Below are 26,775 nucleotides of genomic sequence, written 5' to 3'. Positions count from 1 at the left end.
TTGCACAAGTTTTCTCAGTTTAAATCCAGAAGAACATTTTCAGGTGGTACTGCTAATATTCTGATGTTATAAGTGAGAAAACTAAGGCATTATAGAGGTTAGTGATCCATCTTAAGTCTCAAAACTAGGTCATTGGCAATTGAGGTTTTGAAGTCAAGTGTATCTGGCTCTGGAATCTGAGAGTCTGACCATCACTTTACAGCTGAAGATGTGGCTCTGATAACAACCCCCTTGCATTTAGAAGAGAAGGAAAAAGGAATAAAAAGCAAAACAACAAGAAAACAATTCACAAAAATGGCAATAGTAAGTCTATACTTATCAATATTTACTTTAAATGTAAGTAAACTAAACTATCCAGTCAAAAACATAGAGTAGGAAAATGGGTGTAAAAGCAAGACCTAACTATATGCTGCCTACGACAGACAAATTTCAGCTTTAAGGACAAGTATAGGCTAAAAATGAAGGGATGGAAAAAGACATTCTATCCTTATGGGAATCTAAAGAAAGCAGAGATAGCTACACTTATATCAAACAAAATAAACTTTCAACCAAGGACTGTAAAAAGAGACCAAAAAAGCCATTATATAATAATAAAGGGGTCAATTCATCAGGAGACTAAAAAGTACTAAATATGCACCCAAAATAGGAGCACCTAAATATATAAAATGAATATTAACAAATCTGAAGGGAGAATAGACAGAGAATATAATACAGTGCTAGTAAGGGACTTTCGTAGCCTTCTTTCAACAATGGATGGATCATCCAAACAGAAAAGGATACACTGGACTCAAACTACATGTTAGATTAGATGGACCTAACAGACGTTTATGGAATATTCCATCTAACGGCAGGGTACACATGCCTCTCAGACACACATGGAACATTCTCCAGGACAGATCATATATTAGGCCACAAAATAAGATCTTAATAAATTTAAGAAGATTGAAATTATATCAAGCATTCTTTCTAACCTCAGTGGTATGAAATAAAAGAATCATAAGTAAACTGGACAATTCACGAATAAGTGAAGATCGAACAATATGTTCCTGCACAAGCAATGAGTCAAAAAAGAAATCAAAAGAATAAAAAAATATATTTTTTCAGATAAATAAAAATGGAAACGTGACACATCAAAACTTATGGGATGCAGTTCTAAAAATGAAATTTAGAGGGGTGCCTGGGTGGCTCAGTCGGTTAAGCGTCTGCCTTTGGCTCAGGTCATGATCCCAGGGTCCTGGGCTGGAGCCCTGCCTCGGGCTCCCTGCTCAGTGAGGAGCCTGCTTCTCCTTCTGCCGGCCCCTCCCCCTGCTTGTGCATTCTCTGTCTCTCTCTTTTTCTGACAAATAAATAAAATCTTTAAAAAATAAAAATGAAATTTAGAGTGATAAACGCCTGCATAAAGAAAAAGATCTCAAATAAACAACCTAACTTGTACCTCAAAGAACTAGCAAAAGAACAAACTAAACCCAAAGTTAACAAGGAAAGAAATAACAAAGATCATAGGCAAATAAATGTAGTAGAGACTAAAAAGATGATAGAAAAGATCGAAAAAATTAAGAGCTGATTTTTTTTGGAAGAGATAAAATAGACAAAAATCTAGTTAGACTTACCAAGAAACAAAGAGAAAGGACTCAAATAATAAAATCGCAATTGAAAGAAATGGTGTCACAACTGACGCCACACAAATAAAATGGATCATAACAGACTACCACAAACAACCATGCACCGAAAAGTTGGACAGCCTAGAAGAAATAAATAAATTGCTAGAAACACACACTGTACCAAGACTGAATCATGCTGAAATATAAAATGTGAACAGACCAATCACTACTAAGGAAATTAAATCAGTAATCAAAAACCTCCCAACAAACAAAAGTTCAGGACCAGATGGCACCATTGGAGAATTCCGTCAACCATTTAAAGAGGAATTAACACCAATTATATCAAAGTTTAAAAAAAAAAAAAAGAGGGAATCCTTCCAAATGCATACTAGGTCAGCATTCCCCTGATACCAAAGCCAGACAAGGCCACCACAAGAAAAGAAAATTATAGGCCAGTATCCTCGATGAACATAGATACAAAAATCCTCCACAAAATATTAGCAAATGGAATTCAACACTACACTGAAAGGATCATACACCATGATCAAGTGGGATTTATTCCAGAGATGGAAGGATGATTCAACACCCACAAATCAGTAAATGACTTAAAAATCATATGATCATCTCAATAGATGAGAAAAAGCATTTGACAGAATTCAGTATCCCTTTATGATTAAAAAATCTCCACAACTGAGTATAGAGGGAATGTACTTCAACATAATAAAGACCATATTTCACAAGTCTGCAGCTAACATCATACTCAACTATGAGAAGTCAAGATCAGAAACAAAACAAGGTGTTCCCTCAGAACTGGATGTCCTAGGCAGAGCAATTAGCAATAAAAAGAAATAAAAGCATCTGGGAAAGAAAGAAGAAATTCTCTGTTTGTAGATGACATTATCTTATACATAGAAAACTCTAAAGACTCCAACTATCAGAATTAATAACTTCGGTAAAGTTGCTGGAAAGTACTTGTGAGCCTTCTATTTTGATCTGCCACATCCTGTTGATTCAGAAGATATTACATATAGAATCTACACTACTGAGATAAATTTATAAGATAACTTTTTTGAAATGGTTCAGCAACATTCTCTGTAGACACGATTAATATTGTTAAAATGTCCATACTATCCAAATCCATCTATAGGTTCAATGTAATCTCTGTCAAAATTCCAATGGCATTTTTCACAGAAATAGAAAACAACAAACGTAGAATTTGTATGGAACCACAAAAGATCCCCAATAGCCAAAGCAATCCTGAGAACAAAATTGGAGGCATCACACTCACTGATTTCAAACTATACTACAAAGCTATAGTAATCAGAACAGTATAGTAGTGGCATAAAAACAAATCTGTAGACCAATGGAATAGAATAGAGAGCCCAAAAGGTAAAAAACAAAAACTCCCAGCCATTTTCTATTCAGGCAAACCTGAATTCAGTTGTGTGCTCTGTTACTTCCTAAGTGATTTAATCTTTGGCAAGTGCTTTGACATCTTTTAAGAATCTGTTATCTCAAAAAAATTTTTTTCTGTTATCTCATACAATACAATAATAATATAACTTTGTAGGGTTGTTGGGGAAGACTGAATGACATAATGCATTTACAGCATACTCATAAGTATTCAATTAATGTTAGCTTCTTGTAAGTAAGTAGATAACAGAATGTCAGTTGAGTCTATCTTTCCATTATATGCAAAAATTAAAGTCTCTGATGCTTCTGGAAACATTTCAGTGATAGCATAAATGGACATATGGTTGATGGTTTAATTCACAACAGTAAACTCCCGAGGACCTGGGGCATATCTTCATTATTTTAGTTCCTCTCAAGTTCACCGTAATACCTTTATCTAATGGTAAATGTTTGATGAGTGAAGAAACAAATGAATAAATTAATGAATGAGGAATCTGAGAGAAGGAATAGTTCCTCATTAGCCAAATTACAATGTGTTCATGAGATGCTATATCTCTCTTAAAACTTCTTCACACCCATAGAATCATTCTGTGATAGAGAGTAAACATACTCATTTTAGTGACAACAACTGCTGTGGATTCCCATATTAAACACATGCTCTTTTCATACTTCATCATTAGTCATGTGTGTGTTGTGAATTTCAGTATCCATGATGGCAACAGCTTTGCCTTAATCCAGCCTACTACTCTTGCTAGTTAAGCCCCTTAAGGCTAGACAGAGTCAATGAACAGTGAGCATGGGGTTCAGGCCATTTTATTTCCAATATTGTATGTAAAATATTCTAATTTTAAAACAAAATGTAAAAACTGTGAATGTTCATGAATTCATGAATGCCTTTTTCATAGATGATGATAAAACTATCATATTTAAGTTAATCTGAGACACACCAGTGTTTAGTTTTCCAGAATAACCTTATGTTTATTGTCCAGACTTGATTAAAATACCAGAATGTAGCATGTGATCTCACTGAATCCCTGAGAACTTTTAATTTTGCCACTGCTGATTCTCCATGGCTAAATTTACCGTTCATTCAGGAATCATTCCTGATAGAGTTAAAACATGTATAGGAAAACCTTTCCCACTACCTGGGGCACATGCTATCAAAGGATGGGGATAACAGAGAGTTTCCCATAATGCTAATGTAAAGACCCAAGAGGCAGCATTTCCTATCCTCTTCCTACAAAGTTGACCATTTGTATAACCAGCATTCATCTTACTTCCATGGATTACGGATTCAATTTCCTATTATATTGTTAGGGTGAGGGTCCTTCTATGCATGCCAGCCTGCTTTTCTGAGCACTTAAGAAATCCTGATTGACATTTTCCCAGTTCTCTCACTTGGGCAAAAGATGATATCCTCCTATTCCCTGTATGTCTGTGAGTCCGTCACCTGAATAATAAGATAGTGTAAATAATTCTGATGCTTTCAGGGGCGCCTGGGGGACTCAGTCGATTAAGTGTCTACCTTTGGCTCAGGTCATGATCCCAGGGTCCTGGGATCGAGCCCCACATCAGGCTCCCTGCTCAGTGGGGGGTCAGCTTCTTCCTCTCCCTCTATTCCTGCTGTCTCTCTCACTCTCTCTCAAATAAATAAGATCTTTCAAAAAATAAAATCATTTAAAAAAATAGTACTGATGCTGTCATTATTACCTGCTGCCCATAATACTGTTTTCAGATGAGTGATTTAAACTCCTTCCTGCCAACCTCCCCACACAGTTGCCCAGCAATGCTTAAATCTGCCACACAAGTTAGACATTATAAACATTGGACCTCCCATCTAGAGCCATTCTTCACAACTGGGAAGGTGTCTCTCTCTCCCTGAAGCATCAGTTTTCACTTCCTCCTCATCCCTCCTGCTGATGCTGCTAAAGCCCCAGCGATAGCCCAGAAAAATCCCAAATTGCATTATACCACTATTGACACAGTTAAAAGCATGCCCTTGGTCGCATTTAGCCTGTACTTGAACCGTATTAAAAACAGACCCTCTCTGGCTTCTCCATATGCTTAATGTTTTGTTGGCATGAAATAGATAAAATGTTTAATTTTTGACTTTAAAGTGTGTAAAATACATTTAGTAAGACTATGTCTGAATTCCTAGTTTCTTTTTTTTTTTTTTACTTTTAGCCATTTGTTAATGCTTTCAGATAAATATTTTGAACATGTATATGGTATCGATTCTTTGTTATGTTTATATTCTCATAGACATAGGTCCACTCATCATTTATAATATCAACTACTTTTTAAAAATATAAATTATTTTTATTTTATTTTATTTTAGTTTAGTTTAGTTTAGTTTAAAGACTTAATTTATTTGACAGAGAGAGACACAGCAAGAGAGGGAACACAAGCAGGGGGAGTAGGGGAGGAGAAGCAGGCTTCCCACCAAGCAGGGAGCCCGATATGGGGCTCGATCCCAGGACCCTGGGATCATGACCTGAGCCGAAGGCAAACGCTTAACGACTGAGCCATCCAGGTGCCCCTAAAAATATTATTTTTGTTATAAAACATGCTAAGGGATGACTGGATGGCTCAGTCGGTTAAGCATCTGACTTGGGCACAGGTCATAATCTCAGAGTCCTGGGATCGAGCAGGCATTGGGCTCCCTGCTCAGTGGGGAGTCTGCTTCTCCCGCTCCCCCTGCCCCTCGCACCATTCGTGCTTGCTCTCAAATAAATAAATAAAATCTTTTTTAAAAAAAAGTATGCTTATTTGTCATGGACAAATTTAGAAAATAATGGTAATAGTAGTAATACCAATAGTTGACATTTGTTGAATTGTGCTGTACCCATACGAACATATTTAATCCTCACAAAACTCTAGAAGGAAGAAATACTATTATCCTAATTCTTTTAAATTTTTTTCCCGTGGAAAAATTTTAGACTTAAAAAAAAAAATTACAAAGATAGTACAGAGAGTTCCTGTACACCCTCCACTCAACTTTCCTTAATGTTAACATCTTCCATGGGTATGGGCATTTATGAAAACTAAGAAATTAGCGTTGATACATCGTTACCAAACTACAGACCTTACTTGAGTTTCACCAGTTTTTCTACTAATGTCCTTTTTTTATATTTCAGGGTATCCAATTCAGGGTACTACATTGCATTTTTAGACATCATATCTCATTAGTCTCCTCTGGTTTGTGACAGTTTTTCAGTCTTTCTTTGTTTTTCATAACCTTGACACTTTAGAAGTCATGGCCAAATATTTTGTAGAATATCCATCCCCCAAACCAGGGCTGTCTGATGGGTTTTCATGCTTAGACTGGGGTTATGGATTTTTGTAAATAATATCACAAAGTTGTGGTGCTCTTCTTATCATTATATCAGGTACATGACATCACTGGTGATGTTAATCCTCATCACTTGGCTAAGATGGTACATGCCAGATTTCTCCACAAAGTTAGCACTTGTCCTTTTACACAGTTTATTCTTTGGAAATGAATCATTAAGTTTAGCCTACACTCAAGGGAAGGGTAGTTAAGTTTTACCTGTTACAGAGGGAATGTCTGTGTATATATTATTTAGAATTCTTCTGTAAGGAATATTTGTCCTCCCCCATTTATTTATTCATTCAGTCATTTATTTATATCAGACGTACTCATAGATATTTATTTTAGATTTTAGGTTATAATCCAGTACTCTCATTATTTTTTTCCTTCAAATGGACTTCATTTTTCAGAGCAGTTTCAGGTGATAGCAAAATTTAGCAGAAATACAGAGCGTTCCCAAATACTCTTTGCCCCCTACCCCAACCCTCCCACACACACAACCTCCTCCACTATTAACACCTCTCACTAGAGTGGTACATTTGTTATAACTGATGTACCTACATGGACACCTCATTATATCACCCAGAGCCCATTGTTTACATTAGGTTTCTTGGTGGTGTAAATTCTATGTATCTTGACAATTGTATAATGACATGTATCCACCATCACACAGAATATATCCTGGACTTTCATTATGAATAAAATGAATTACAGAGATACTAGGTTGCTCACAAAAAGTGATACAGTTGGCTGACATTGTATGAGTGAAATAATAACATCTCATTAAAATTCATTGTAAATGTTATTTGAATTATTTTATATATCATTTCCTCGTAGATGTACAGTATAGTCGATTCATGTATCTCCTTATTTCTGTTTTAATTTTTTTCCATTTGTCCTTTTTAATAAATATATAAGTAACATTTAGATAAAGATCTGTCTTGTACTCTACCATAAGAATAGAGTATGTAAAGAGAGAAATTCTGCTTGTTCATTTTCACATCCCCCTTCCTCACTCATCCCTCTACTCAACAGCAGTTAATACAGTGCCTAGCACCAATACAGTAGGTAATAAATGATTGTTTACTGAATGATTATCTAATAAGTTATTGAGCTTAAGGTTTTGTCGGGCGCACCTTTGAAGCTGATATTATGGAGACCTGATTTCTGAGGTTTCTTGAAGCCACTGTCAGAAGCAAGAAATATGAGCAGAAGGGCATGTTGTTTTGATTTAGTGTCACATACTTAACCTTCTTAAAAATGACTTAAGAGTTTCACATCCTAGAGTGTGTTTTCATAGAATATTAAAGTCTCATAATATTTTGAAGGAATTCATAAGTTCCACCTGTGTTAACAACCATCTGTGAACTGCATCAAGCATGTAATCAAAGTTCCAGACCCTTTTGAAAATCCACTGTTTTCTGAAGTCTAACATTTTTATGTATAAAAATGGGAATGATTCCAAAATAGCCTTACTATTATGGACACAAAAGAACAACAACAAAAGACCTTTACTTTGGAGAAAATTACTTTGTCTGATACCACGTACTCTGTTCATACAACTAAAGTCATTTTCTGAGAATTTTTTAAAAGAAATGTCCAAGAATCAACATCTTCCACTTGCTGTTTCCTAATAAAATATGATCACTCACCTCCCCATTTTTAACTGACCTCATTTCCCTCCAGAAAAACCAGTTACACCCAGCCTATTTTCAGGCACTCTCATTTTCTGGACCTAAATATCAGGGTTTTTGAACAAAATTCCATTCCCCTCCCCACCCTCCTCCTTCTTCAAAGTAATCTCTATGCCCTACGTGGGGTTTGAACTCAGGACCCCAAGATCAAGAGTTGCATGCTCTACCAGCTGAGTCAGCCAGTCACTCCAAAATTCCATTCTTTTTGATTTGAGGAATCAAATCAATCTTTATTGCAGCACTATATAACCATTTATGTTTCACTAATTACATCTTTTTTTTTTCTGTTGTCATCTCTATAGAGTTATTTTCCTGGTGTTGGCTTATATACCTATAAATGGATTCTGCTATTATCAAATGCTTGGGTTTTGATTCTACGTTTAATCACCTGCAGACATTATTTTCCTCTCTGCTGTTCTAGTATAACCATTATCTCTAAAGAATATGAATACTTTGAATTCTTGGAAGGCTTGCATATCTTTATGATATATTGGGGTCCCCTGAATAAATAATTTCTCTTGGGGTCTAATTTAATAACTTTTTCAATTGTTTTATTAATTGGACTCTACCATCTGCAACTGATGAAATATGTAATGGGCATATGGTAGTGTATAGCCCAAAGAATAATTCAGAAAGTTATTAAATTAGAACTGCTGTAGCCATCTTGTAATTATGTAGGAGTGTTCTGAAAACAGCAAGCAGAAAGATGGAAAATTACTGGATCCTGGCAACATCCTGGATTACAGAATTAACCAACTCTAGAACTCCTCTATGTTAGGATTTCTTATGTGAGAAAATAACTCTTAGTGCTTAGGCTGTTTCTAGTCGGGGATTATATAACTTACAACTAAATGATTTCTAACTGATCAAGTCTTCAGTATGGTAAAGGAGAAAGATAATTAAACATATTACAAATAATATATTTGTTATTATATAATATGTTAAAAAACTAACATGTCAATGAAAAAAATCTTATGGAAGGACAGAACGTGAAGAAAAATGTGATCTTCCTTGTGAAAATTTGGAAAGATTCATTAGTGCATGTTGTACTCCAAGTGTGTTTCAAGGGTAAGTGGAAATTTATCAGGAAAAAGATTTGGGGGAAAGTAGAAGTAACCGTGGGCTGAAGAACAGAGGAGGGGACAGTTAGGAATAATGCAAGACCTAGAAACACTGTGCAGACACACGGGTGTATATATGTGTGTACACACACATGTGAATGAGAGAGGAAAGAGAAGGAGGGAATGTTTGAAATGGTGAGTGGTGAGGTTTGGGGTATCGACAATGAGAACAGTAACTGGGTAACAGGCAGGTGTAGAGAGGTAGGTAGAAGAGAGGTTTAGAGGGAGCTTCTGTTTTCAGCCCAGGAATTGTTATGTTAACCTGAATGTCAACAGAGGAAGATCAATCAACATTATCGCCTTCAGCTCTGTCTTTCACCACACTGCACTGTCAGCATTTTGGAGGATGCAGTTGAGGGGGATACAGGGCATCTGTGTGGGGTCAGATGGGAAAGAAAGCTGTAACTATATAAAACGTGGATGCCTCTGGGGGTAGAGCTAAAAGTCAAATGGGAGAGAGAATGAAGCAGACATTAATGAGACACCCATGCCTATCACTCTAACTGGATTTTTCATCATTTCTTATCTTTCCTCAGGCATATTGCTTTCTTTTTTTTTTTTTTAAAGATTTTATTTATTTATTTGACAGAGAGACACAGCGAGAGCAGGAACACAAGCAGGGGGAGTGGGAGAGGGAGAAGCAGGCTTCCCGCTGAGCAGGGAGCCCGATGTGGGACTCGATCCCAGGACCCTGGGATCATGACCTGAGCCAAAGGCAGACGCTTAACGACTGAGCCACCCAGGCGCCCGGCATATTGCTTTCTTTGGGTTCCGTAAAGTTAGAAAGTTTTCTTATTCCTCAATCCTGTACCTATTCTTCTCCTTCACTCAGAAGGCTCTGCCTGGCCTCCTCACCCGGGGAACTGCTCATCCTTCAGGTCTTGTTTTCAGTGCTATTTCTTCAGGAAAACTTACCTGACCCTCCCGATGAGTCGGCTCACTCTCTTGTGTGCTGGACTCTGAAAGCAATCGAAAAATCTTTCATGGTAGCTATCCAGATTGTACTTAATTAAATTTTTGTGAGATAACCTGTTTTCATGCAATTCTTCTAGCAGACTGGATGCTCCTTGAACACAGGGATTGCGTCTGTTTTGTATTCTGCCATATTCTGGCCACATCTAGGTCACCCAGGAAGTAGTTTTTGAATGACTGAACAAATAAATGGATGGCATACTTACTCCCACCCTAAAGAGGAAGGGTGTGTACAAGACATTAGGGCTGGGGCAAAAATAGAGGAATGTGCTTTAGGTCAGTTGTCCTTAGTCATTTGAGATTTTGCAGACTCTACTCATGTTATAAAAGCAATGGACTCTCTCTCCACAGAAAATTATACCTATAATTTAATATCAATTGGCAGAAGTTAAGAAGTCCTACATTAAAGGTTATTATTAGTAAGTTACAAATTTAAGTTTAGACTGGGAAGTTGAAAGTTATCTGGGCATTCTATGTAGGAAATATTACTGAACTGTAATTTTTAGTTTTAACTTCTCTGTATTTCTATTAAAATGAAATGAAAGGGAATATATTTGAAAATTTGGTAGTAAAGATTCAGATTATGCATTGGAATTGATTTATTAAAGTTTCATAATTACAGACCATTTAACCTCTGGGGATGAATTGTTGCATTGTGAATATTGTTCTTTCTAATATGCTTCAGAAGTGCTGTATTTGGAAAATGGCATATAAACATTGTAGGTAAAAACAACGTAAGTTTATTGACTTAAAATGTCAATTTATTTCCTAATCACATTTTATAGCGGTCCAAGATTAGGGTTCACTGTGATCAAGGAGTATTTGAATGAGCTCTACCATTTTGTCTTACCTGTCAAATCTGGGCAAATTTCTTAAAAAAAAAAATGCATTTATTTATTTGAGAGAGAGCAAGAGTAAGTGGGAGGGGCAAAAGGAAAGGGAGAGAGAATCTTAAGCTAGCCCTGTGCGGAGCGCAGAGCTGTATGTGCACCTCGATCCCACGACCATGAGATCACAACCTAGCAGAAATCAAGAGTCAGATGCCCAACCAGCTGCGCCACCCAGGCACCCCACGGGCAAATTCCTTAAACTCTGAATTGAGTTTCCTCATTTTTAAAAGAGTAGCCTGATTATTTGCTGAGATACAATGCACATATTAACTTATATTCTTCTGGCATATGACAAGGGCTCTATAAATAAAAACTATTATTTACCCCTCTTCTCCCAACAAAAAGAAAAATAGAAGCAAACTCAATGTCTTTAAAATTATTTTAATTATTTCAATTTTTTAAGCCAGTAAAAGTCTTCACTCCCACTTTAACCTCGTTGTTTCAGATTTTAATCAAACATATCCATGTATTCTTCCAGTCCGTTTGCAAACAATCTTCCTTATGCATATAGGCCACACACATCCATATATGTAATATCAATCAGGTTACTGAGTTATTCTGTGAAGGAAGGAGTGGCTGAGCTGGGGCCACTCGTGCAGGTAGGACTCAGATTACAGAGTCAGGGGAGAAAACAAATTGGGACAGAAGGAGTAAATTAAACAAAAGCACAGAGAGGATAGTGTGTGACTTGCTCAGAATATACAGAACACCCCGAGGTTGCTGCAAGAGGTCCTGTCAAAGAAAATAATTTTTGATAATTGGAATAGTACATATTTATAGAATTTATCACAACTTCTCACATTAGACCAAAAAGAGATTTGGGCGCACTCCAGGATTTGTTTTTTTAAGGTTCCAGTAAGCTCTGTTTGTTTTTAGGGGAATGATTTGTTGACTCTTATTTAGAGATAACTCTATTATACAGATTCCCACAAGAGGGTCTGTGTTTCCTCTTAGCAATCGTCTAACTTTGGTAAACAATCTGAGACTGAAGAGCTGGAGAGAAGCAGAATGTCAGGAAGCTTTGGGCTTTCAAGTTAAAGCTGTTATTCAGGAAATGCCGTAAGAATGGGAAATAAGAGGTATCCAAAGATAAGGATGTGTATTTTCTGCTGAAGTATAACAGAAGGACTTCAGTAGAATTAGGAGCACAGAATTAGAAGGGCATTAACTGAGCTTTGGAAATTGTATATTAGCTAAGGATATATTTTATTTGTATCGTAGCATATTATTTTACCCTAAGTTTAGAGAGGGAGGTAGAGCAAGGAGAAGCTTTGTTCTTTCAAGATTTTTTTTTCTTTTTCTAACATTCTGAGTCCCCCCCAAAATTGTTTTTAACTATCACCTTATAACAGTTTTTCTGGTCACTCTCTTTGCCTCACTTTATGTATGTGAGCTAAAGTTTAAAAATGGATGATTCTGGGGAAATTATGGGTGGGTGGCATTCATACCACCTTTCCTTATGACTTGCATTTGTCAACAATCTATAAAATTATCAGAGATTTTTTACTAGATCAAACTTAATGAGTATGTAGAAAAATAATATATTTGGTAAATTTAACTTAATAAATACATATGGGTATTTATATTCTTCAAATAGAGTGTAATTTTATGTCCTAATTTAAAAAAAAATTCCTAAAGCAATTACTTGATCACAAAGCAAACTTTAATGAAGTTAAAGTATATTGTAGCAAACTAAGCTCTACAGAAAGAATACTCTCTAAAGGCCCCCTTTCTTTTTACCAGGAGGACATAATACAGAAACTAGATGCTTGGGGAGAGTCATTACATAAATTGAGGGGGAAGAGAGGAAATATAGTAAACGGTGGTGAATCCTATCAACTACTATCTCTAATAGGGAGGTATTAAGATGGAGTTGGAAACACAAAGAAATCAGTATGACAGCTGTATCATCCAAAAGCATTTTGATTTTGGTGACTCAGTGAACATCTCAGTCTCAGTTTCTTCACCTCAAAGGCCTTGCAGAGTTCAGGTGAGAAACAGTATGAAGAGTTCTGTGATGTTGCTATTCTTCTAAATAACATCAAAAATCTTCTTTTTGTCAATCTTGATGCTAGTTGTGAAGAGTTGTAGAGATGAAAGAGGCATTGTCTTTGCCTTTAAAAAGTTCATGATTTGGGGGCACCTGGGTGGCTCAGTTGGTTAAGCCTACCACTCTTGACTTCTGCTCAGGTCATGATCACAGGGTCATGAGATGGAGCCCCACATGGGGCTCCACGCTGAACGTGGAGCCTGCTTAAGATTCTCTCTCTCCTTCCTCTCCCCCCCCACCCCCACTCATGCACATGTATGTGTGCTCTCGCTCTCTCTCTCTCTCTCTCTCTCTCAAAAAAAAAAAAAGTTCATGATTTCACTTTTGTGTCAGGACCCTGGGAACTAAATTAAGTCAACAGAACAATTCCAATCATTTCATTCATGTTCATGGTCCTCATTACAAGGAAGATACAGGCCATGATTTGGTCTCTGGAGAGGCCAGTGCATGTAGCCTTTGGTAGAATTCATCCCTACTAATAGTGATCTTTGGTGCCCATCATGTCTCATTGTTTCAGTTCCTCAATACCCTTCTCCTGGTCTCTAGCTGACAGTGATACAGGCTCTATGCATCTCATTTGTGTCCTATCTTTAAGGAACCACTGTCCCCTCATTGTCTGTTGTCAGTTTTCTTAATACCATTGTTTCCTCTTTTTTCCAATTTTTTTTCATTTGTTCAGGTAGGAGAGTAAATGAAATCATTGTTATTAAGTCTTGATTAGAAATGAAATCTATCTCATTCTGTTTTAAGACAAATATTATAAAGTGCCTACCAGTTGAAAGAAATATGTGGTGATATATATTTATATATGTTTGCATATATATAGTATGTGTGTGTGTGTGTGTGTGTGTGTGTGTGTGTGTATTTGCACTTATCATTGCTGTGAGAATACTATTTGTGAGCCCGGAATCAAAGCTATTTTTCCATTCACTTTCACATTCCCTGATTATTCTTCTGGATCTTTCTGCTGCTAAGGAAAGAACTTCACACATCACCTATTCCAATTTCCTCATGTGATATATTAAAAATACACACACACAGTATATACAAATCAATTTAAATTAGAGAGAAGCCACATATGTAATACACATGCCTATGCTTTCTCCAACAGAATGTGGAAGTGACCAAGATATGCCATTGATTCTGGAATTCTTTTTTTGACAAGTACACTGCTAAGGATGCTCATTTCATCCATTTAAAAAGCACATTATATGTTTAAAAAAGAAGAAGAAGAAGATAGCAGGAAGGGAAAAATGAAGCGGGTGGGAATCGGAGGGGGAGATGAACCATGAGAGACTATGGACTCTGAGAAACAAACTGAGGGTTCTAGAGGGGAGGGGCGTGGGGGGATGGGTTAGCCCGGTGATGGGTATTAAAGAGGGCACGCTCTGCATGGAGCACTGGGTGTTATAGCAAACAATGAATCATGGAACACTACATCAAAAACTAATGATGTAATGTATGGTGACTAACATAACACAATAAAATTTAAAAAAAGCAGTTTCTTTAATAGTTTTTATGTTTAAGACAGGTTCTCAGTACTATTTGAAAGGTTTAGGCTTTGGGATTTTTCATCAGAAAAGATGAGAGAGGGGTGCCTGGGTGGCTTAGTCGGTTAAGTGTCTGCCTTTGGCTCAGGTCATGATCCCACAGTCCTGGGATCGAGTCTCCCATCGGGCTCCCTGCTCAGCAGGGAGTCGGCTTCTTCCTCTGCCCCTCCCCCTGCTCGTGCTCTCTCTCTCTCTCTCTCTCTCTCAAATAAATAAAATCTTTTTTGAAAAAGAAAAGAGAACCTTGGATATACTACTGAGGAAATTTAAAAATTATTTTGCCTTGGAAAGAGTTATGGAACATATTCAAGTGGTAGGAAAATGAATATCTAACACATTTCTAAATTACTGGAAGAGGTAGTTGTTTAGTTTCCTGTGGTTACTGTAACAAATCACAAAATATGTGATGGCTTAAAATACCAGATTTATTTTCTCACATGTTTAGAGATTGGAAGTCTGAAATCTCACGGTACCATACTCTCTTTGGGAGTTATAGGGGAAAATATGTTCCATGCCTCTTTCAGTGTCTGGGGGTTGTGTGAACATTCCTAGGCTTGTGTCTGTTTGCTTCTTGTCTCTACCCTCATCTTTACATTGTGTTCTCTTCTGTGTGTATATAAGAAATCTCCCTCTGTCTTAGACAGACACTCAAGAGGATATTTAGGGCCCATCCATGTAATCCAGGGTGGTGTAGACTGAACTGTGTCCCCCTAAAACTCACATGTTGAAGCTTTAATTGTATTTGGAGACGGTGCCTTTAAGGGAGTAATTCAGTATTTAAGGTCATAAGGTTAGAGCCTTGATCTGGTAGGATTATAAGAAGAGACTCCAGAGAGCTTCTTCTCTCTCTGCCATGTGAGAACACTCTTAGAAGGCCGCAGGTGTCCAAGTAAAGAAGAGAAGCTTCACCAAACACCAAATCCTGCTTAATCTTTTTTTTTAATTTGTTTTTAAAGATTTTATTTATTTATTTGAGAGAGAGAGAATGAGAGATAGAGATCACGAGAGGGAAGAGGGTCAGAGGGAGAAGCAGACTCCCTGCTGAGCAGGGAGCCTGATGCGGGACTCGATCCCGGGACTCCAGGATCATGACCTGAGCCGAAGGCAGTCGCTTAACCAACTGAGCCACCCAGGCGCCCAAAACCCTGCTTAATCTGATCTGGGAATTTTCAGCCTCAGGAATTATGAGAAAATATTCTGTTGTTTAAGGCACCCAGTCTATGATATTTTGTTATGGCAGCCTAATTGGACTAAGACACCGAGTGATTTCCTCTTCCCAAGGTCATTAATTTCATCATATCCTTTACCATATAAGATAATATTTACTCTTTTGCCATAGGACATAACTTATATCTTTGTGGGGCCTCCATTGTACACCAGATAGCCTACTAAGTAGACATTCTGTTATTGTGTCTGTTTTTATCTAACGAAAACAGTTTGTTTTCATTCTGTAATTCAAAATCTTAAAAACATCGAAGTTTATGATTAGAAAATAATACAATTTCAGTGGTATGCCACCATCCACATTGCTGCTTGTATCTATTTCCCTTTTGGCTTTTCAATTTTTTTATTGAGATGTGATCGACATATAACATCATATTAGTTTCAGATATACAACATAATGATTTGATATTTGTATATATTGTGAAAGGATCACCACAATAATTTCTAGTTAACATCCATCACCGTACATAGTCACAAAATTATTTTTTTTTTGTGATGAGAACTTTGAAGATTAGTCTCTTAGCAACTTTCAAATTATTTAATGCAGTATTATTAACTATAGTCACCATGCTATACTTTAAACCCTCATAGCTTATTTATTTTATAATTGAAAATATATACCTTTTAATTCCCTTCACCCATTTTGCCCACCTCCTAGTCCCTACCTTTGGCAATTGCCAATCTGTTCTCTGTATCATTTCTTGGTTTTATGTTTTGTTTTTTGCTTTTAATGAGAACATAGTGTTTGTCTTTTTCTGTGTGACTTATTTTACTTAACATATTCTCAAGGTCCAACCCTGTTGTGGCAAGTGGCAAAATTTCATTCTATTTATGGCTGAATAATATTATATATATCTGATAATATTACATTTGCATCTTTATCCATTCATCCTTGGTTGGACACTTAATTTGATTCTATGTCTTGGCTATTGTGAATAATGCTGCAGTGAACACGGGGATGCATGTATCTTTTCAAGCTAGTGTTTTTGTTTTCTTCAGAGAAATACCCAGATGTGGAATTGCTGGATCATATGGTAGTTCTATTTTTAATTTTTTGAGAAAACTTCATACTGTTTTCCATAATGACTACACCAATTTACATTCCTACCAACAGCACAGGGTGGGGTGGGAGGGGCTTTTCTGCACATCCTCACCAACACTTGTTGTTTCTTATCTTTTTTATAATAGCCATTCTAACAAGTGTGAGGTGATATCTCCTTGTGGTTTTGATTTGCATTTCCCTGATGATTAGTGATGCTGAGCGTCTTTTCAAGTACCCATTGGCCATCTATACATCTATATATGATTTGAAAATATTTTTCCCATTCAGTACATTGTCTTTTCATTTTGGTAAATGGTTCTCTTTGCTGGGAAGAAGTTTAGTTTGATGTAATCTCATTTATTTTTGCTTTTGTTGCCTTTGCTTTCAGTGTCATACCATCTCCAAGACCAATACCAAGGAGCTTACCACCTACATTTTCTTCTAGGAATTTTATAGTGTCAGGTCTTACATTCAAGATGTTCATCCATTTTGAGTTCATTTTTGTGTATGGTGTAAGATAGCAGTCCAGTTTTATTCTTTTGCATGTGGCTGTCCAGTTTCCCCACCACCATTTATTGAAGAGACTGTCCTTTCCCCATTGTATATTCTTGGCATCTGTATCATAAATTAATTGAACATATATGTGCAAGTATATTTCTGAGCTCTCTGTTCTGTTCCATTGATCCATGTGTCTCTGTTTTTGTACCAATACCACACTTTTTTTTTTATTTCTATAGTTTTATGATATAGTTTGAAATCAGGGAGCCTGATGCCTTCAGCTTTGTTCTTTGTCAAGATTGCATTGGCTGTACGGGGTCTTGTGTGGTTCCACATGCGTTTTAGGATTATTTAATCTATTTCTGTGAAAAATGCCATTAGAATTTTGATAAGGATTGCATTGAATCTGTAGATTTCTTTGGGTCCATGGACATTTTAACAATATTGAGTCTTCCAGTTCATGAGCATGAAATATTTATCCATTTATTTGTGTCTTCTGCAATTTTTTTCATTAAGATTTTATAGTTTTCAGTGTACAGGCCTTTCATCTCCTTGTTTAAGTTTATTTCTAAGCATTTTATAGTTTTTAATGCTATTGTAACTGGGATTATTTTCTTATTTTCTCTTTCTTTTCTTTTTTTTTTAAGATTTTATTTATTTATGTGACAGGAGAGAGAGAGACTGAGAGCACAAGCAGGGGGGAGCAGGAGAGGGAGAAGTGAAACAGAGGACCCTGGGATCATGACCTGAGCCAAAGGCTTAATCGACTGAGCCACCCAGCCACCTTAATTTTTCTTTCTGATAATTTGTTATATTAATAACAAACAAACTTTTTATACTTCGTTGCTCACACTGGTGAAGCAATGTATCATTTCCTCCAGTTGTTGAAAGTAATATATGTCATTTTTTTTCCTGAAGCAAAATGGAGATAACTTCAGTATTGATACAGACATTGGCAAACCAGGCACTCCAGTTTATTAATATGTGGGCACAAGTGTAGCCTTGGCAAACTTATGGAGGAGAAAAGTTACACTGTCATTCTTTTTCCTCTGCTTTTTGTGAACTTAATAGTTAATAAAGCTCTTTTTATCATCTGTCCAAAGTAACAAAATCCCACAAAAACAGAGAGGTAGGTAGATGATGATAGATGATAGATGGATAGATAGATAGATAGATAGATAGATAGATAGATAGATAGATAGAGACAGGTAGATAAAACCTTTTATTTTGGACATATTCCTTGTCTCAGCCTTACCACCAAAATCTGGGAGCATTTTCACAAATGTACAGTACTTGCATGAAAAAAAATCAAACATTAAAATTTATTAATATGCTACATATTTATATTTTAGGAAGATATTGAATATCTACCCTAAAATGTAATCTCCATCATTGGTGAGCCTGTTATTATTCTTTTGAGCTTCCCTAGCTGGGTTAGGTTTCCCTCCTGTTAGTTTCCATGGTAAACTTTTACCTCAGCCCTTATGTTATGCTATCAGTTTTATTTTATTGATTTGACTCCCTGTATCATCCAGGTCTCTGTGATTACATGCAACCAATAATGACCTTCACCAGATTAAATTAAGGGACTTTATTGATAGAACATCAGGAGCTCATAGTACCAAGGAAAAGATAGAAGTAACACATCTGGAAATGGGCAGAAACAAAGGCTGCTTCAGAAGACTGGACGTATGAACCATAAGGAAGGGTCTTATTGTCGAAACAACTTGGACAAGGCACCCTACTTGGAATTAGTGTACCTAATCATTTATGGCTCCCTCTTAATGTAATCAATATTCTAAGAATGGCAGTATCATTACCTAACTTGGGTCATGTGCCAATATCTTGGATGGGTCAGGGAATTTGATACATAAAACAGTACTTTGGAAACACCATACCATGACCGAGGTAACCCTCCAGAATGAAATTAGGAGCTACTGGGAAGGTAGAAGATATGATGACAATTAATGAGGAGCATATGGTAGCTCTTTGAGATCAAGAACTATGTTTTTAATGTTTGATCTCAGTTCCAAACACACTGCTTTCATAGAGTGTATGCACGATTAATTTTGACTCATGCTGCTAGAAGTAATTCAGATTGCCATATTTTGGAAAGATTTCTCCCACCGTAAATATATCCATTCCTCTTGATTTAGTTTTGGTCCTTAATTCTTATTTTCCTTTAGTCCTAAGAAAGATATCTTAAGTAAATGATGAAAAGAAAAACAAAACATACCGAGTGCAAAGTATGTACTAGCTTCAAAGGATGCAATAATGAATAAGGCATGACATCTTTCCTTCATGGGTTCCCAGCTTTTAAAGAGAGTCAGACATTTAAACCAATGACTAGTGTGATATGAGCTGTCTTGCAAACTGGTACCAAGAAGACTGATATTCTTCACAATATTATAACCTAAAATTCAGAACCACCAAAGTCTTTAACTGAAATATACATTTTTACAAGTTCATTCTATGAAATATTATTTAGACATGTAAAGGATACTTATATCCTCACATTTATCTTTAGGTAGATAAAACATATATATGTGTGTAAAAACAGTTAAATATGTCATGAGCACTATAATTGTGGCTCTATAAATATTCATGCATGAGGATATGGACAAAGACTGAAAGATAACATTGAGAAGTAAAAATAATTATTTCTAGAATGATGAATGAATTTTATATTTCAATTTCTTTTAATGCTGTTATATAGTAAATGAATTTTCAAAGGTATGTTGGGACTATTTATTCAATGATTTGATTGTTCAACAGAAACAAAATACACTGAAATTACTACTTGCCTGTTAATGGGATTTACTCGATCTTTTTACAGTTGTGATTCTTGTTGTGATTGCCAGGGGAGACTCTTCTTAACTCTTATACCATTTATGTATTCCCCCTATACTTTTTAACCTATTTCTTCACACTATCTGTAATTTGTAGGTTATAAGAAGTCCAGTAGATTTTAGCTATATTAAATGGCTGTTTTGATTGATGTTAATATATTTAACACTGCTATTGAATAGCGCCTCTCTAATTAAGAGTCACAAGTGCTTTGAACTCTCAATTAGCAATACACAAGTAACCCTCTTTGCTACAAACCTGTCTTTTCTCCGGGTTTCTCTGTTTCTATAGAATTTTTCAATTTTGTAGGTTCTAATCTTTGCTCTCAACAAAGAGCAATCTCTTTTCTATTGCCAGAATTAATACTTTAGTTCAGCCTTTGTTACCATCTACTTGATCAATGTTTGTTGTTTCTTTCTTGATTTCCACACCCTAATTTTCTTCTGTTCCATTTTTGCCTTCGTACTGCTGCTATATCACCCTAACAGAAGCTCTAGCCATGTCAACAGTTTTGTTTGTGCCCTCTTTTATTAATCTGCTTTATCTTAGGGCTATTTATGTGACTATAAATTCTATGAAGACAAAAACAACACCTTTCTCATCTTTATATCCACCGACAACATCTAATACAGAGTACTGGCTTATTCAAAGACATTTTATTTTCCTGTTTAAATTTCTTATTTTTACGGAAAATACAGAGGGGAGATCAGAAGATAGGGGTCTTAAGCAAGGAAGAATAGGAGAGAAGGAGGGATTAAGAGAGGGAAAAACACTTAGTGCCTTCTGGAACTCATGCAATGAAGCTGAACCTCCTTTAAGTATAAAGAAAAAAGAATTTTATGTAGTTATTTGTTTATCAGTTATTATATGTAAAGCCCAGGATTTGGGTAACTTAATATAGGAACTATTTTAGTCAACTAAAGTGCTTTATTTTCTATTACTTCTCTAATACGCTACTAGTTTTATGGATTTTTTTTTTACATTTAATACTCTACTAGTTTTATGAAATACCTTTGGTTTTTGTTTTTATCAAAGTATTATTTTGTAAGAATGTTCCCCTGCGAAGGAATGTAACTGCCTATGGAAAACCAAATCAGTGAAAGTAACACAGACAAAATGTGAATGGGTTTGGATACTTTGATCAGACCATATCTTTGTCTTTATCTTCCTGGGGCCCCAATGCTTAGAGGCCCCTTTCTTCCACTGAGATCACAGTTTCAGATCCAAGCATGTTAAAATTCACTAAGTTTAGTTTTTGTCTATCCTACAATAAGTACCCTCACAGACTGATGAGCCTAACAGCATATTCAAATCAGCTTTGCCCAAGAAACACACATTTCAGTGGATAATCTTAGACCAGCCTATTGAGGATATTTACATATATTAATTATGCATACCCTTCCCTGGCCAGAACCTGAAAAACTGCCTTTAAAAAAATTTTTTTAGGGGCTCCTGGGTGACTCAGTCAGGTAAGTAGCTGCCTTCAGCTCAGGTCATGATCTCGGGGTCCTGGGATCAATCCCAGCATAGGGCTCCCTGCTTAGCAAGGGAGTTTGCTTGTCCTTCTGCCCCCCCACCTGCCCGCTCATACTCTCTCTCTCTCAAATAAATAAAATCTTTAAAAAATATTAGTGTTCCTAAAGAAATGAATTTTAGAATAATATTTAAAGTTTCCAGAGACAGGAAGCAGTGCTTGATTAGTTAGTAAAGCACTGAAGTAAATGTAATCCTCTATGTAAATTATAGTGAACTGTTACAAGGCATTCTCTTTCTGATTGAGAATGTGAAGTGTACACTTATATTTCTCAGATATACTTGGAATTAAAATATGAGAAAAGACAGACTCCTGCTTTTGGTAGAAGTAGTAACCTTAAAATAAAAGCTGATTATGCAAGAAATAAATATTTCCAGTGGGAAAATAATGCCATTGGACCTCACTAATACAAAATTGAACAGAACTTATTTTATGTACTTTCAATGAATTTTTATATACAATTTTTAAGGTCTCTGATACATACAAATTTCCATTGTATTCATTTTCCTTGAGTGTGATGTTGCCATTGTATTGTATTTTACAGTAGTCACATGGATCTATTGGTTGAATCTATTTCTCGCTTTCTCTTTCTCTAGCCTCAGCAAACCTATCCTGAAAGAAATGAGAGCTCTCACGTTGAGACAACAAAGGAAGAAAATCCCAACACCACTGAGTGCAATTCTCAAAATGTAAGAATAACTTAAAATGGTTTTCGTATCATTCAACATGAAAATAAGAGCATAGGCATTTTAAAAATTCTAGTTCATGCCACCATGAAACTGTCTGTATGTGATATCTACTATCTAAACCCTGTACTTTAAAATTTGTCAGTGAAGTAGGTATTCTGTTAGGAAATGTAACCCGACCCTTAGGAGTACTATGAAGTTGAGTTTTCAGAGAGGTAAGAAGGTAACCACGTGCCCAACAATGTGCTTATTCCCACAACCACATGACAGAAAGCTGTTAAAGTATTTAAAACAAAAACAAAACCCCAAAGGATGTGATTCAATAGTATTCTCCCTGTAAAGCAAATAAACCCAGCAAAATAGAGACATTACATTGAAGGAAGAGAGATTGTTAACCTTCAAATGATAATAGGAAATACATAATTGTGCCCTTTTTTATTTCTCCTAGTAATGTAATGAAATTTTAATAATGGACTTTGGCACAATTACAGACCTATAATGTCTGGATATGAGAAACAGCAAATGACAACTGTGTTGAGTAGATTCAAAGTTAGGCTTTAATTGATTTGACAAAATGAAAAGTATGTGCTGAAGCTATTCATGATTGAAAAGAGATCAGGCCACAGCAAAGAAAATAAGGTAGAATAGACACATAAGTTAACAGAGTCTATTCTTTTTCTTCTATTGGCTGCCAAAGAGAATTTAAAAATATGAATTTCTCAACAATTTTGGCTTCAAATCTTTGTATATTTGAACATGTACCAATTCAGAACATAATAAAATTGATGAGAAGTAAAAATGAAAAACTCGGCAATGGCCAAATGAAGAACTCAAGAAGGTTTTCTGTAGGAAGGAACATTTTGCTAAAGACAGATAGGTCTCTGACAGTGTGAGTGAATGTGCAGAGACAAGAAACCAGAATAAAATGACTAGAGAATAGAGTGCAGAAAGTTGTGGGATATATGCCTAAAAGGATCATTTCGGACTTAAATATGAGAGACCCTGGATTCCCAAGCTGAAGAGTTTGGTTTTTAATTAAGGTTATAGTTCAGGTTTTCAAATGTTTGTGTCCAATTAAGTTATGAGACAATAGTGTTAATTTTAAGGAGTAATGTTTTTACTTCTTGATATATTTTCTTAAAACTACCAAAAAATCATTTTGCAATATAGACAATACCAAATCATTATACTGTACACTTAAAACTGGGTTCTATCTTAATTGTGTATCACTAAAAAAAAGGAAGGAAAAGAAAAGAATCTTGGAAGCTACACCCTTATGAGCAATGTTCAGGCTTGATCCTTAAAAGTACCACTTTGAGCTCTTAGATTAGGAGGAATTCAGTTGCCTTATTCCTGCCTCTGTACTGACCGTGAGCATATGTATGCCTTGAGCAAACCGTTCTTGTAATGAGGTGGTAGAAGCATCTAAAGGGACAAAAGAACTGGAACTTCATCAAGCTTACCAAACAAACAAACAAACAAACAAACAAGATGTTCCCATTGGAGACAAAGCTGAAAAGTACTGTGTGTTTTGCTCAGATTCCCAAAGCAAAATTCTGGTCTACTTTTCTTATCAAGAGTGAGACCTGCTCAAAATCGTAAGTTGTTTTTGTTTGTTTGTTTGACTCTCCTTCTACTTTTATTGTCCTTTTTTGTCCCTGATAATTCCTTTCCCTTCAATAAGTCTCATAAGCAGTTACTACCTTGTTGCAGGTTCCAATCTGGGTCCCTTCAAAAATCTGCCTCCACCTGCACCAAGGTGAATGCTTCCTCTCTAACCTGACCTCTGTCTAGATTTTAGTCCTTGGAGTTTTACTTCCAAGAAGCTACGCTTTGTAGTGCAGAGAGTGCTCAATGTTCATAGGCTGTAGACTCAATTACCTTTAAAGGCTGCGAGAGTAATACAGATGAGTGAAATACACCAGATGTAAGCAGTAGGAATTAGTGGAACTGGTGTGAACATCAATTTTCAAGTTTTAGACCTGCAGTTCTTTGCTGTCCTCAAAATAGCATCACCTGGAGGGTTCTTATAAAATACTGATGCCCAGAGCTGACATCAGAAAAATTAACTCAGCATCTTGGCATGTGGGGCCTAGACATTAGTTGTGTTTATTTTTTCATTACTCCAGGTGATTCTAATGTGCAGTCGAGTTTTACTGCCAATGTATTTCACGCGTAAATGATAGTAAAAATCATGTGGGGAGCTTTTAAAAATTAAGAGTCTGAAAAATTCTTCAGGAAATTATAAATGAATAGGACTCAATGTAACCTCCATTTTTATTTTTATTTTTTTTAACATGGACCTGGCAAGCCTCTTTCCAATCCAGGTGATTCTAAGGCGGATGGTTTGTGAGCCATACTTAGAAAAACTTTGGTTTAGGTAACACATAATCCCTTTACTATATTGTTTAATAATGGATTTTCTGCTTTTCTGACTGTCTTATATTTACATTTAAAAGAGGGCAGTGCCTAAATTAGGCTCTATATTGGTAATATGAAAAACTGTGTATGACCTTTGATAGTGGGTGGGAGAGATCCATCCCAAAACCCTTCATTTGTTATGTAACCTGTATAAGACCAGTGTTGATGTAGGACTGTGGAATTGATCAGGGAGCTGTTACGTGATTTCATCCATTGCTGAACTCTCCATGAGAAATCTAGTGGACCGTCATCACCCCAAGCTACAGTAACCAGAGTGTGATTAATTTTAAGCATGGAGAGCTTAGTTCCTTTGCAGGATTCCCCAACGCTGAGACCAATTCTGCTGACTTCTTCAACCTTACAGAAAGAAAGCAGGGGAATCTTTTTTTTTTTTTTTTAAGATTTTATTTATTTATTTGAGGGAAAGAGAGAGAGACAGAGCGAGCACAAGCAGGGGGAGAGGCAGTGGGAGAGGGAGAAGCAGACTCCCTGCTGAGCTGACATGGGGCTCCAACCCAGGACCTGGAGATCACGACCTGAGCCAAAGGCAGACACTTAACCATCTGAGCCACCCAGGCACCCCAAAGCAAGGGGATCTTTGGATCTATGAGAACTGGTATTATTCAGCTTGTCTAAAATCACCCAGAATATTCTCATTTGTGTTTAATATCATGCAATGTGGTTGCTTCCATTTTAATACAGCAATATGAAAATAGCTTCAACTTGACTTTAACAAGCTGCAGACTCAGCTCCAATTTGGGCTGCTTTAATTGAATGTCCAAATGAGGTATCCAAACATAGTTTCATAAAGTAAAAGCAATATAAATTTACCCTTTTCTGAGAAAGGGATTAGTGCATTTTCTGTTGTACGAAAGATAGTTATATTAGACAGAATTATGGCTTCCTTGTTGTCTTTATTTGGAGATTAAGTATGGTGTAAAGTGAGGTGTATGGGTGCCATATTGACAAGGGGTGAATTTGTGATAAGATTAAGTTTATGCATCAACATGCTCAGAAATGCTGGTAAATCATTATTTCTGGCACGTCTAACAGGGTGTTCCCAGAAGAGATTAGCATTAAATCAGTAGACTAAGTAAAGAGAATTGGGTGGGAATTCTCTAATCCCTTGAGGACCCACATAGAACAAAAAGGTGGAAGAAGGGTGAATTCTTTTTCTCTTTGAGTTGGGACATGCATCTTCTGCTGCCCACAGACATCAGAGCTCTTGGTTCTTGGGCCTTCCAACTTGGGGACTTTGACCAGCAGCATACCCCCCACCTTTCCCCAGTTCTCAGGCCTTTGGCCTCAGCTCATCATCAGCGAACCTGATGCTGAGCACTTCAGATTTGGATTGAATTATGCCACCAGTTTCCTGATTCTCCAGCTTGCATAGGGCATAGCATGGCATATCTCAGCCTCCACAATCACTTGGACCAATTCCCATAATAAATTCCTTCTTATATATATGTATGTATATATACTATTAATTTTTTCTCTCTGGAGTACACTGACTAATGCAATCACTTTTCCATATTTGTATTCTGCATACTTAGGGTATATTTTCAAATAATTGGTATCTGCATTTTATGAAAGAGTTTTCTTTAATCAAGTTAATCAGTTGGGGCGCCTGGGTGGCTCGGTCGTTAAGCGACTGCCTTCGGCTGAGGTCATGATCCCAGGGTCCTGGGATCAAGCCCCGCATCGGGCTCCCTGCTCGGCGGGAAGCCTGCTTCTCCCTCTCCCACTCCCCTTGCTTGTGTTCCCTCTCTCGCTGTGTCTCTCTCTGTCAAATAAATAAAAATAAAATCTTAAAAAAAAAAGTTAATCAGTGCAACTTAAGTTTTATACAATGAAAGTAGATGGTAGTTGTTAAGGTAAGTTTTGATATTACTGGCCTTATT

At 36.5% G+C, this 26,775-nt stretch overlaps 1 protein-coding gene across 2 annotated transcripts in view; it reads left to right on the top strand.

Annotated features, from left to right (window-relative positions):
• LUZP2 (leucine zipper protein 2) overlaps nucleotides 1–26,775 on the top strand; it is a 469,487-nt gene that overhangs the window by 415,405 nt on the left and 27,307 nt on the right. The window contains exon 10 of one of the 2 annotated variants that reach the window (XM_088017667.1): nucleotides 22,364–22,454. In XM_088017667.1, the coding sequence (XP_087873793.1) occupies nucleotides 22,364–22,454 (91 nt within the window). Of the gene's footprint in view, nucleotides 1–22,363; nucleotides 22,457–26,775 lie in introns of both variants that reach the window. The other variant, XM_028117737.2, reaches the window with a different exon arrangement.

Source organism: Eumetopias jubatus, unplaced genomic scaffold (genome assembly GCF_037043125.1).
Source record: "Eumetopias jubatus isolate StellerSeaLion01/CBP00866 unplaced genomic scaffold, mEumJub1_p1.0 scaffold_13, whole genome shotgun sequence".
NCBI classification, from domain to species: domain Eukaryota; kingdom Metazoa; phylum Chordata; class Mammalia; order Carnivora; family Otariidae; genus Eumetopias; species Eumetopias jubatus.
The sequence above is the reverse complement of the archived record's forward strand: the minus strand, read 5'-3'. Positions and strand labels throughout refer to the sequence as shown.